The 13,903-nt window shown below is 35.4% G+C and overlaps 1 protein-coding gene across 3 annotated transcripts in view; it reads right to left on the bottom strand.

Moving 5' to 3' along the window:
• The window catches only part of Ros1 (ROS proto-oncogene 1, receptor tyrosine kinase), a 125,297-nt gene that overhangs the window by 80,268 nt on the left and 31,126 nt on the right, over window positions 1-13,903 (bottom strand). For all 3 annotated transcript variants that reach the window (XM_078019335.1, XM_078019336.1, XM_078019337.1), the window contains exons 10-17: window positions 13,523-13,645; window positions 12,889-13,073; window positions 12,034-12,131; window positions 8,358-8,854; window positions 6,857-7,069; window positions 6,002-6,112; window positions 4,873-5,051; window positions 2,728-2,919 (exon numbers count right to left, since the gene is read on the bottom strand). In XM_078019335.1, coding sequence (XP_077875461.1) covers window positions 2,728-2,919; window positions 4,873-5,051; window positions 6,002-6,112; window positions 6,857-7,069; window positions 8,358-8,854; window positions 12,034-12,131; window positions 12,889-13,073; window positions 13,523-13,645 — 1,598 coding nt within the window. The remainder of the gene's footprint in view (window positions 1-2,727; window positions 2,920-4,872; window positions 5,052-6,001; window positions 6,113-6,856; window positions 7,070-8,357; window positions 8,855-12,033; window positions 12,132-12,888; window positions 13,074-13,522; window positions 13,646-13,903) is intronic.

Genomic DNA, 13,903 nt, shown 5'->3' with positions numbered 1-13,903 from the left:
GACAACCAAAGGTTTAAACCATTTTAAGTTGTATTTTTCTATTAATTACAACCAAAAACATCCTGATGTACTTGGCAAGAATAATACACTAAGGGTGTTTATGTGTTATAATTAGATGATCATGTGCATGTGAAGTGCCACTTCTAGAAGACATCTGAAAACCACTTCTTACTACTATATTCTTCTTGTTATAATCTGTATCTTAATCTTATGTCAGTTGCCTAGATGAGACCAGAGGAAAGATTACTTCCCCTGTGAAATAGGGTACAGACAATAAAAGTTACTATCAAAATGGCCTCCTTTTCCATTGCTGTTGTTGTTCTTTGGCTTCACAGATATTTTTCAAATAAACTGAGATTACCAGGAGCCTGACCTCAGGGTAGTGAAGGCCCCTATAAAAGACCCAGAGACTGAGAGGTAGCAGAAGGAATTAAAACGGATGATTGCATCTTCAGAAAGTTAACAACAGCCTTTAAACAAAAATAATGAATCAGTGAAAAATAAATACAATAAGGAATTCAATAACTAAAAATACTCTCGTCAGGTTACCATGCTACAAAGAAAGTCATAAGGCACTTGACTACAACAACCCTTCAATTGTCATATAAATCACAGCATTCTATCTTCAAATGAATTAAGCCTACCCAAAAGGTAAAAGTCTATTCTGGCAGTTACCAGCCTTTAGGGAGTTGAATCATGTCCTTGCTTCATTCTAAAAGTGATTTATGGATTTATTTTTCTCAGTTAAAGTGAAGTCAAGCTAATCTTGTTTAGTTATTTATGACATGCAGAGTTTTCTAAATTACAAATTAACTCTCCATCTCAAAAAAAAAAAAAGTTCTATAAGTCCGTTTGTTAGGGACTTGCAAAGTATTCAAACCATAAATAAATTCAGGTGTTGGGCCATTGCCATTCCTCTGTATCCATCAGCAGCCCCATATTTAAACAGAGTCAGAGCTATTCCATAAATCTTTGGTAGCCATCATTATGTCTAGTGACATCCATACCTTGAAAACAAACTCTTTGATCTAAACTAAAACCTTTATGCTGAAATTTAACCCCATGGTAAAATGTATTCTACACTAAAAGTTGAACTCATCGGATGTAGTAAGAAGTATCTTTTTCACTTTAGATGAATCTCTTATTTCATTTTCCTTTTTCATCATACAGATAATAGTTTTTCTATTAATAATTGGCTGACTCTATTTCCTTATATTTGCTGGAAGAAAGTATCTTGTGTCCAAGTGATAAATCTGAGTGACACAAAGGAAGGGCAGAGAGATGGAAAGCTTTGCTGGGTGCAAAAGGTGTTGCTTCAAAATATCCTCTAGCATTCATGGAGCAGATGGTCAGACATCAAACCATAGAAGCAGAACACAGATTTATAAAGCAGTCACAATGCGCACCAGCCTAGAGGGAGGGGGTCGGAGTGGGAATTTAAAGATGCATTTTCCCAATATGTTAAGAAATTTAATTTCATTTATGGAAACATCCCCACGGTCACTCCGGACCTGGGAGAGGAGACAAGATACTCTTAAAATATTATCCTAAATAGGATTTTGCAAAAACAAAAGTGCTTTTCCTTCGCAATTACATAAAACATGAATGTGTGTGTGTGTGTGTGTGTGTGTGTGTGTGTGTATTTTTGCATTCAGACTCAAGTGTCTCAAAAACAGAATTAAGGGACCTTTCAATTAGTTGACTAGATTGATCAATCTTCAGATATGGTGTATACATTTCTGTCTCTTTAAAATATCTGCTATAATCTGTATATACAAATTAGATATCTTTAAATATTCTAGGAATTGTAGCTTATCTATCCTATGGAATTGGGGATCATTTGACTCAATAGTCTGCTCATATATATGTATATTTTTAATGATCTTATATATCTTCTTATAAGTCTCTACAAAAAAGTCAAAAATAAGAAAAATTTAAGGGATCGTATTAAATAAAAATGGTACAAATGTTTTAGTTCTTAATTTTTTTTTGTAATTTCCAAATTTTCTATAGTGGACATATACTACTTTCTTGATTAAAAAAAAATGAGATTCAGAAATTTAAATAGATACCTAGGGGTTAGCAAAATAGATTTTTTAAAAAGTAAGTTTTACTTCTAGAAGTTTAGGATATAAAAGTAACATCTATTTTTGAAATATTCCTTTATCTGGTGTATTTTTCAGGTTGCATTACAATATTAAGAGCTTCACATTGGGCATTTACTATGTGCCTGAGACTATCCCACTACAACACATGGATTATCTTATTTAATCTTTAAAATAATTCTAAGAGATAAAATAATAATAGTTCCATTTTTCACATTAAGAAACATATATAGAGAAATCAAATAATTTGCCTTGGAGTCACACTGTTACTACTCAAAATTGATTAAAAACAACAAAATACCTAATCACCACTAAGAAGCTCTAAAATACTCAAAGTCATTAAGATGATAAAAACACCAAAAAGTTAAGAAGATATTGAACATGGGTCCATTCAAGATAAAAAAAAAAAAACTACAAAACTCTCCATACTATATTTGAATTTGTATAATCAATTGTGACATCAAATAACACCAATGAAATTTTTGTTTACACCAAAATCTTACTATGGTAGTATTTCCTTTAGGATTGTACCTCAGCTACTCACAATAAGCAGAAACAGTGTTATAACTATAGAACACTACCATTAATATTAAATGATCAGATCTTATTTTTAACTTGTTACCTTTTTCCCAGAAAACCAAGGCTGTGCCTGTAATATAAGGGAACTTTCCCCATTTAGTCTGGTGCTTTCAACAGAGTATAGCGTGGTCCAATAGAGATAGCCACCAACCGAATCCACCACCATGTCATTCACCAGTAGTTTCACATGAGTCACAATGTCTGTGTGACCAGTCAACATTGACTGTCTTTGTATCTACAAAACATAATAGTATAGTCAGTTAATGATTTTTAAGTGACTTCAATATTTTTTAATAACTTATTGTAATCATTGTCAAATTGTCCCATTCATCCATCCCTTTATTTATTCAACCACAAATATTTATCAACACTGCATGCTGGGTTATGTGTTAAGCCTTGGAAACATAATAAAAAACACACACAAATCCTGCCTTCATGGATCTTATTTCCTTTCGTGTCTCTAAAGTTAAGGGAAATAAATTTATTTTGAATCAAAATATTCTGTATTCCCAATTACACATCCAATCAAAACACTTAGGTATAAGAACAGATTTGATTGGATCCCTGAAAAAGATGTGTACATCCTGATAAATGACCTCTTTCCTTACTCCTCTCTTCCTGATATTAATTACTACTGTTCATGAGTAACTATTATATGACAGGCACTGTAGATTCACTTTTATCTTTAAGAAATTTTCTCCTGTAATCTTCACATTAAGTATATGAGAATTTTTTTCATATATATATTTTTTCCTTGCAAGTAAACTGAGTTAAACAAAGTTGAGCAATCATCTTCCCTGGAGTTAAGCCATTTCAAAAGAGATAGAGCAAATACTAGAAAACAGTTTTTATATCTACTCTTCCACTCCTTCAAAACTATTTTTAAACTCAATTGTTTTGGAAAGCATTCTGTGAATAACCCCTCTCAACTCTATCCAGCTTGCTTATGTCTGGCACCTGTGAATTTCCCTCTAAATATACACTTTTTATGTTTCTTTTATTATTTTATATATATATCATCTCTTCAAAAGAGCTAGGACAAGTGGCAATGGTCACACAATGCCAAACATAGTAAAAACCCCTGAATTTTACTCAATAAAAGGATGAATTTTATGGTATGTGAATGGTAGCTCTTCAAGCTGTTTTTCTTTTTTAAGAGCAGGGACATTTCTACTATTGAATTTATATTTCCTACTGTGCCTACTCCCAAGACTATCAACACAATGGTAATATATAAATGATTGTTGAACAAATTAATGAATGGACAATAAGAACCCTCATAATTAGAAAACAATTTCAGTCCCATATTTTTGATCTGTCAGGCCAGTGTTCTCCTCATTGGGCATCATCCTTTTTCTAAAGTAACTGCAAACATGTGCTGAATATTTTCATTTTACTGCAGGTCTATTCTCCATACCTCTCCACCCTCCTCTGTGTCCCCAGGGGCTGACATCAATGGACTATGTAATCTGCTATATCTTATTCTCTGGATTCTAGTGAGGTTTGGCCAATGGAAATAGCAGATCAGCAGGCAGGAGGAAAGACAGTTGGACACTAATGCCCCCAGCTCACTCCTTGCCAGACTATGCAGCTTGATAGTGGCTGGTTTTCTATGTCTAAAGACATAGTTCATGTCAGCAACTTTCCTACAGCTATAGACCTCTCCAAGTTCTTCCCCTTCTTCACACCTGGGGTTATATCTCCCCACAATTAGCCCAGGGGATGATTTGCTAATCCTTATTCACTTTATCTATCCTCATCTACACTTTTAAGAATAGTCTTTTCACTAGTTTCCTTTAATCAGTCTTTGGAGTCTGCTATGTTACTGCCAAGATACTGATCCTCAAGTAAGCATTTTATTGTATATATTTTAAGATACTAATAAAAATATATAACTAGTACACCAATATCTGTTCTTATCTCTACTCTTCCACTTTCTTCAAAATTATTTTTAAACTAAACTGTTTTAGAAAGCATTCTCTGAAAAACCCCTCTCAACTCCTTTCAGCTTGCCTGAATGCACTTTACACATAAATGCACTTTAAGATTGAGCAGGTATAGAGACAAATATCACATAAATGGTAGCAGAGGTGGTACCTGAGAAGGAAAAAGAGTTTAAAAAAAAATGCTAGTCACTAAAGTGGGTAGGCATTTATTAGAGCACCAAGGATGCCAGGTTTTAACGTACCACGTATGTCTTTCCAGCCCAGTAGAGAAAGTGACCCAGCCACTCAAAAGCTAAAGCACCTGCTCCTGCAATGTTGGGTATGTGATAATTCTCAGAGATAACCGTCCCATTCAGCAGCCGCACATAAACGTCACCTTTCACATCACTGTAGTAAAGGCTGTTGTTATACCAATCCATGTCTCCAAACAAAGACAAAAAATCATTAGCAGTTATTTCTCATCTATACCAAAAAAAAAAAATCAGGTGAGTCAACAAATCACACAGACACTGCAGTATAATTTTAAAGCACTAGAATGTCAGAGATCTGTCAAGAATATTTCAATAATGTAAACTAAGAATCTCAACCCCTAGAACTGGGCAGAGGAGCTAATATTCATTGAGCATCCCCTTTATGCCATATATTGTCCCAGGAATTTTACATGTCCTAAAACAAAGCTATGAAGTAGGAATGACTCCCATGTTTAAGATGGCAAATATGAGATACGGCGAGATTAACTCTTCTGTCTGAATCCTCACAGCTAAAAAGAAAGGAAGCCCAGATTCCAACCAACTCCAAAGTATCATCCTTTCCATTAGCACCACTCTACCTCCTAAATCCAGATCCCATGTTAGTAAGAAACATTGTTGTGCTTTTAATAGCCAAGCCATTTGATTAAATAATTAGGTAATTATAGAAGGCAAAATAAATGTTATATCACCTTAGGATGATGAGTTATTTTTCTCCTAGTCAAAACTCCCCATTCTTTACTTAATAATCATCTTTGTCCACAAATTCTTTCTTAAACCTTATTGAGAACTCTACCCAGCAGTTCCTTGCTGCAGTCCTACAGGATGCACATAGCATATTAATTTAAGAATAGCTGTCGGAGTGGAAATAGGCTGTTCCTATGAGGTGACATTTATTGATTAAAATACAAGAGCAATATATCAAAGACTTCCTGAACTGGTTATACATCAATAAATAACCTCACATTTTGTGAACACAATATCCCTGGCAGTATCACCCCGTCAATATTTTTTTCTTTTCACTATTGACCTAGTAGCAAAACCACAATTCTTTTCACTCATTGAATCACTTAGGAAGCCATGTGAGGATAAACTTGTCATCTACATAAACAAGGGTATTTACCTGACACATTTCCTATGTCAGAGGATAAGAACTCTCCTGGGCCAAAATTATTTAAAGGTTTACTCCAAAGCCTATCTTCTTTCACAGCCATGATGAATGGTGGTTCAGTAGCTATTTGATGAAATAAAAAGAAAAGAAAGAAATATCACAGAAACCATGTTTTCTAAGGTAAATATCTTATAATATTTCTTTTATAAAGTAAAAGAATGATCAGTATTTTTAAAAATACTATGGAGGAACATCAGTAATTCTATATTCTTTATAGAGTTATTTATCTATCATATTAAACATACCTTCTGATTTTTACATAAAGATTTGAAATTGAATGTGAATAAATTTGTGTGGCAATGTTGCCTCTATGATAGTGTCATGGTCATGGCAGAGTTTTGGACTGTGGCTACTATCTAAATGGTTCCATTCCAAGTGCCCAGAAGTAATTGTGATAACAACAGCAATAAAAGTGATACAGTTAGCCTTCCATTTCTTTCAGCTAAGAAGATAGAATTTGACATAATTGACATCCCCTAAACTTCTCCCTTAAAGACCTGCAGAGTTCAGAGACGCTATGGCTTAGTAAGCCATGAGAAAGAGGAAACTCATGAAAAAAGAAAATTATTCTGTTTCCTCAAATATATCTTGTAAAGTTTAAAACAGCAAGCTAGAAGCACAAATTTCACTCTGTTTTGCTTTCTTTCCTGATCTCAGGTATGTATGTGAGTGTGTGTGAATCCTCAAGAGTTGACCCATCTTCATTCTAATTTATTTCAACATATTAGGGGCACAGAATTTTAAAGGACTCTTGGGCTAAGACTCTTTTTGTCAGAATCACTTCCTGTATCCAAAACAGACTCTCACCTGGCACCAGGGTAGTACCCACCGAGGGTTCTGACCAGGGGCCTGGTCCCTTGGGAGAACTTGCTCTCACATAAACCTTGTATTTTGTAGCACTCTGCAGCCTGGGCACATTGAGCATGGTCCCACTTATGTTTGAGAAAATGTGAGTGACCTCATGAAGGTCTTGTGATGATACTTTCACCTCATACGTCCAGTTCTGCCATGCAGAAGGGCCTAATAAAAAGAGTTCAACAATGTCATTGACCAGGATGACAACAATAAGGGCAAACCAAGAATTGTCAGTAAGTTCCTCAACAGCTTCATCTCGAATGAGGAATAATTAGGCAGTAATGCCCATTACTCATCTAAACATCAACATCAATATGACAAAAAGACTGGGACAGTGCTCATTCCTTCCAAGCCACTCACTTTGCTCTACAGACGGGGCCATCATTCCCATTAGTAAAACTGTCCCTCAGTCAGAGCTATATTGTTGGCCTCGTAGGATTGCAGAAGCATTCTCTATAACACTACCGGATGTAATCAGGCTGTTAATAAAAATGTCTATTGATGAGTCTTCAATATAATTTCTATGTTTGCATAGTACCTCCAAGAAGCTCAATCAATATGGGGGGAAATTACTCATTGATTCTCAACCATTTTGGAGATATGCAGCACACAGTAATAATTAACTTTGTCTTAAAGTAAAAACATAGCCAATGTTTGCTAAGTTTTACTGCTTAGTGGACCAGGGTTGGCAAACTATATAGCCCATAGGTCAAATCAAACCCATTACCCATTTCTGTAAATAAAATTGTACTAAAACATAGCCTCGGTTATTTCTTTACATAATATCTATGACTGTTTTCACATCACAGGAATAGCTGAGTAACTGTGACAGAGACCACTTGACCCACAAAACTCAAATTACTTACCATCTGGCTCTTCCTTTAGTAAAAAGTTTGCTGAACTCTGTGCTAGATACAGTTCTAAGTGTTCTCCTTCTGTCTCTTAATTTAATCTGTCTGGCAGTCCCATTAAAAGATATCATTAAAAGTCTCATTTTCTAGTTATAGAAACTAAGTCACAAAGTGGTTAAGTAATTGCCCAGAGTCATTCTGCTAGCAAGATCAGGATTTGAATCAGACTGGCTCAAGAGCTTTCCTGTTTACCCACATGCTACAAGTTCAAAGAGTTTCAGAGACTTGCTCAAATTTATGCAAGATCTCAACCCCAGTCTTCTATCCTCTTGGCTAGTAAATTCACTCTGACCAGGGTATCAGAGTGTAGCTCCTAGTAGACGGTCAATAAATGACCAAATTGTTCTGTTAGGATCCACCTGGGAATTATAGAGATCATCCTATTGGAAAAGTAATAAATGCAGAACAAACGTACAATCACCTTTTCTTAGCTAAGTAGCAGTGACAAACAATATGTGGGCTCTCAAAATTGAATCCCAAGCAATTCAAGCCTCCTCTCCTTCCAATAAGGCCAGTAGCCACCCAGTGGACAGTGTACTCACTGGCTCCTATGGCGAGGGCAGGAGGCTTCCATTGAACAAGGGCTTGGTGAGAGCCAAATAGCACAGAGATCTCCTGCGGACGGCCTGGTAGAGGGTGCGGCTGCGCAGAAGAGCCAAAGATAACCAAGTTACCAAACCCAAATTCTTCTATATGACTTAGGTCACATCCCACAATGAACTCATTAAAAGAGAGTGTGTCCTGTTGGAAAATGGCCTTGCCATCAGTGACAAGGAAGTCATTGTTTTCACAAGCAAAGCTCTTCACATCATCAAAGGGGACCTGAGGTAGGACAAGATGGGAAGCCGAGCCATCCAGAAATGTTGACATGAAGACTTGGGCAGTGTCGTTGAAGTAAATGATTCTCTTGGACTGTGGCTTGACGGCAAAGTCTTTCAAGGTACTACTCGCCACGATGTGCACAGCTTTAGCATCCCTGCCAGGTGGCTCAGGGAGGTCAACTCTGTAAAGGCCATCTCTCAGGAGATAAAAGACATACCTGACATGGGAACAAAGAGGCTGGTGTGATTCAGTGCAAGGTGACAAGCAACCTCCTCAGCTAATTGCTTTAACCTTTTGTATAATCAGAATCATGTATCTCTGGAATCACTAAGTACAGAGCCCCAGAGGTACAAAAGGGTAAAGGTCATTTCTAAAGATATGCTCTATTCATTTAAGTTTGCAAAATTTCAGCATTACTTGTAATACTTCATCTTTTAATTGTTATAAGTGTTTTTTAAGGTATCATGAAATTGAAGAACAGAAAAGATCCTTCAAAGGAGAGCATGTTATATAAAAATTACATGGATAAATATGTTACTTACTATAAAACATTTTCCTCCAAAATACACAAAATTTTTGTGTGAATTAAGTGTAATTATCAGTTAATTTTTTATACATTGTAAATGATAAATGGAAGAAAGCAAAACTTTAAAGAAAACACACAATTTGGAGACAGACGTCATGGTAGCAGGCAGGTCATCTTTCAATAATGAAAAAGAAAACACACCACCAAAATATTTCACTGATCATCAAATGTGTAAGTGAAATTTTAACTAAAATGTAAAATCACTGATTGGCACTAAATTGGCACTAAATCACTAAATAACTTATTTTGAATTTGTGACCATGAAGACAGAGGCTAATGAAAGTGCACTTGTGGTTGGTAACTTCTTCTTATCACAGCCCCGTGCACTGGCAGCATTCCAACCTCCATCACAACTGTCAAGACCATTTTCCTTGTCATTGCTCAGTTCGCTCTTATTCCCCTGTTCCTATTCTTTATTGATATGATAGAGTAACACCCTGAGATATAAACTGCCTTTTGAGATCATTCTTTTTCTCAAGGGAAGCCTCATAGCAGGCCAAATGCATGGCTCTTAACTTTCTGCTTTTTTTCCCAAAAAAAAAAAAAAAAAATTTAGAGGAATTCCAGAGTAGGTAAGGGAAAAGATCTGTGGAATAAAGACAAAACAATTCCACTGGGAACAGTGGTGCACACCTATAATCCCAGCTCCTAGCGGCTCTGGAGGCTGAGGCTAGAGGATCACAAATTCAAAGCCAGCTACTGCAACAGTGAGACACTAAGCAACTCAGTGAGACCCTGAATAAATAAAATACAAAATAGGGCTGGGGATGTGGCTCAGTGGTTGAGTGTCCTGAGTTCAATCCCTGAATACCTGCCCCCCCCAAATGAACAATTCCTGTATTGAAGCAGGAAAGAGTGTGGATCTTGAACTCTGATCTCAACTTCAGAAGGAAAAGAGAAGGAAGGAAGGAGAAGAGCTGGGGAGTGGGAGAAATAGGACAGAGGTAGGAGGAGAAAAAGCAGAGGCAGGAGGCAAAGGGAACCAGGGAGGGGAGATGGGCAAAGGTTTATAACTCAACTAGGGAATAATTCAATGGTACAGAAATAACAGCATAAAAAAATATTGTTAATACCAGGAGAGAAAACTGCTTCATACATCAGGTGTCCTATAGAAGATTCAATGCAAATTATGGCTAAAAGTTACATGCTGATTTTTACAGAAATTCTCTCATATGGTATAAAGAGATGAGAAGACAAGGCCCCAAATTGGTTCCATCACAAAATAGCTGTGTGACCTTGGACAATTACTAAATCAACTTGTACTTCAATTCCTTTATTTCATAAAAGTACCTATCTCATAGGGTTGAACAAGGATAAACAGAATTATTGGAAGTAGTATACTTAGAAACACAAGTATAAACAAATTTGTATAAATTGCAGTTATCATGATCATTTATAGTCACATTTCAAAATCTAAGCATAAATCAATTCTATCCTAATTGGAAAAAAAGAGCTACCAATATATATTGCATTTAAGAATTGACTTAGTGAAATTCATTATCCTCAGAATGAAACATTTTGTGTAACTGCCAACAATGTTAGATTTCATAGGTTTTTAAACTTTTACAAATGAGAAAAATAAGATCTAGAGAATTCAAAGAACTTGCCCTATATCAGAGTGTTTTTTAAAATACTCTTTAAAATTCAGTGATTCATTCAAACCTAAAGTCAAAAATGAATCTTTAATAAATCTTAAGAGAATATGAATAGAAAAGTTTGATGTTAAAGCAATAAAAATCAATCCTTTTTTTATTGTGGTGCTGGGTATTGAACCCAGGGCCTTGTGTATGCAAGGCAAGCACTCTGCCAACTGAGCTATATTCCCAGCCCAAACAATCTTTTTCAAAAAATTTTAGTTTGTGTAAAATATATGTTATGGGCTATATTTTTTCATTCAAAATGAAAACAATTTTATTCCCACAGAAAAAAAATAATGTTTAATCATATCCACATTTACCTGGCTTATTAGTTACTAATCTGGTTATCTGGATATACTTAAGAAAAAATAACCCCAAAATAACAATCTGTGTTTTCATTTTTCACACTTGTGTTCATTTGGAGTTCACAAAATACATTCACAGTGAATACAATGAGATACTGAGTCCCATCATAGACAAATTGTTATGGTTTGGATGAGATATTCCCCAAAAGCTCACGTGTGAGACAATGCAAGAAAGTTTAGAGGATGGGGTTGTAAGAGTCTTAACCCGATCAGTGAATTAATCCCCTAATAGGGATTAACTGAGTGGTAATTGGCTGGAGAGGTGGGAATTGGGGTGTGGTTTGGGGGTATCTGTAACTGCCAAGTGAAGACCTCTCTCTCTGCTTCCTGATCATCATGTGAGCTGGTTCCCTCTGTTACACTTCTCAGCCATGATGTTCAGCTTCACCTTGAGCCCCGAGGAATGGAGCCTATTGTCTATAGATTGAGACCTCTGAAACTGTGAGGCCCCAAATAAAACTTTCCTCCTCTAAAATTGTTCTGATCAGATCTTTTAGTCACAGCATCAGAAAAAAAAAATAGGTGACTAAAACAGAAATCAAGAATTACAATCCAGGACTCTGAGCCCCAGACCAAAGGTCTTTACATATACCCATATTTCAGAAGTAGAAAAGGAGTCAATAAAGTTTGAAAGAAATGTTCTCCTGGATCTATAAATGAAAAATTTACCTGGAAATGTAATCAAACTTATCTAAAATAAGATGTGTAGACTGGCTCACCCAGTGCCATAGAGCAGCAGTATTCCATTACCAAGTAAGATCCATGAAGATTTTTGCCAATGGATAAGAAATCATATACTAAACCTTACCCATTGTAAGAGTCAGCCACAATTTTTTGAGGTGCAATAATAGATGGTGGGGTAATTTCCTCAAAGTTTGAGCAGTTTTCTAAATCACAGACACATACCTATAGAACCAAAAATATATCAGTAGGATTAATGTCTGTCCTCAATCTGGCCAACAAGTATTTTCTGAGTCCCTGTTCTACGCTTGGAATTGTGCTACTCACTAAACACTTTACAAAATAAAAGAAGCCCTTAAAATCCAGTTCTATATCCTATATCCTAATGAGTTCATATTCTATTGGTAACAGTGAAATACAAGTACCTATTTTCCAGGCTTGTGAGACACCAAACTATTTTTAAGGTGTAAACCATATCCAAGCTTATGTGCTTCCAAGCATAGTGATATTCTTGGCTTGTTGTGACAAGCCTGTACCTTCCAAAGAAATATAACTTGAAACACATCAAGATTATATCTTCTCTAATGCTTTAGTACTACTTATTTTCAGAGGCCTACTAAAGTTGCCCTGGGTTATAATATAATTAAAAATGCCTCCAACTGACTTTGATCCTGATGGATAGTTTTATCTAATGATAATTACCAGTACTGCCACTATCTTATCATGGATAAATTATCATTAGTATTAACTCACAACTCTGGAAAATCATAAATTAAAATGTTCTATTAGTATGGCATGACTAGTACTAGGTAAAGGCTAGATACTCTTTCAGACCAGATTTAGGATTGATTGCTACTTTAATGTCCTAAGTAAGTACCAAATAAGTATGCATTGGATGAGGGAATTGTGTTTACTTTTAAATATACCAAGATATGTGTATCAGTATATATCTACGTTATTCACTTTAAATTCTGAGACTTACCAGTCCATCCATGATGAAATATATTCTCTGGTAGAGCCAGTCTATAGAGATGGAAGAAATTAATCCTGAACCTCTATAAAAAATTCTCAGGTCAGACACATCAGACATGTTGGCAGCTTCCTTCACCCAAATAAGAGCTCCTTCCGAGAAATAAACAACTTGCTGGTGGACATTAACTGATATTCCTAAAAGAGCCACACAAATACATGCCCATTATTACATAACAACCAGGACAAAAAAAAAGAGTTTACATGATATTTATTTCTTTAATGTTTAATAAAGTAATCAGATTCTATTTTAGAAGAAAATGTTATTGTAAATTATTCTTATGTGTATAGAATAGATTATAAGAACTTAGAAGAGTATATACTAAAAAAAATTAAAAATGGGGTTTTTTTGTTTTATTTTATTTTTTGTATTTTGTTTTTTATTATGTTTGTTTGTGGTGTTGTTTTTGGTTTGGGTACTGGAGAAAGAAGCCCGGGCTCCTTCATGCTAAGCACATGTTCTATCACTGAGTGCTCCTCCAGACCCAAAAATATATTTTTAATATTCCTCCATTCTAGAAGCATTTCCTCTAGAAATTTCAAGTCTTTCTTTTCACCTTAAGGAAACATTTCTTCCTGATACTGACCTGTAATATTATGGTGTATAGCATCTGACCAAAGGCAATGTGCTTCATCTACTAAGTGCTTTAAAGATCTCTTTCTTAGAGAAGTTTTTCTGGATAAAAAGAGCCACTGTTCCTCTTCTTGAACTGAAAAGCAATATAATTTTTAGGTAAACAAACCAAATAAATGCACACTAATATATATATATATATATATATATATATATATATATATATATATATATATATATCAACACTACCATTCAAAGCAAAGGGAAATCATGCTTAAAAGAGCCCCAATATTCTCTGAAGGCACTGGGGCATTTCATCTATGGTATAATCCACATTATTCCATGGTTAGAGGTAAGAAGCACTGTGGCAGCCAAGCAGGTCTTGTGTGTGTGT

Source organism: Ictidomys tridecemlineatus, chromosome 8 (assembly GCF_052094955.1).
Source record: "Ictidomys tridecemlineatus isolate mIctTri1 chromosome 8, mIctTri1.hap1, whole genome shotgun sequence".
In the NCBI taxonomy this organism is placed as follows: Eukaryota; Metazoa; Chordata; class Mammalia; order Rodentia; family Sciuridae; genus Ictidomys; species Ictidomys tridecemlineatus.
Note: the sequence above shows the minus strand (reverse complement) of the source record. Positions and strands in the feature narration are given on the sequence as shown.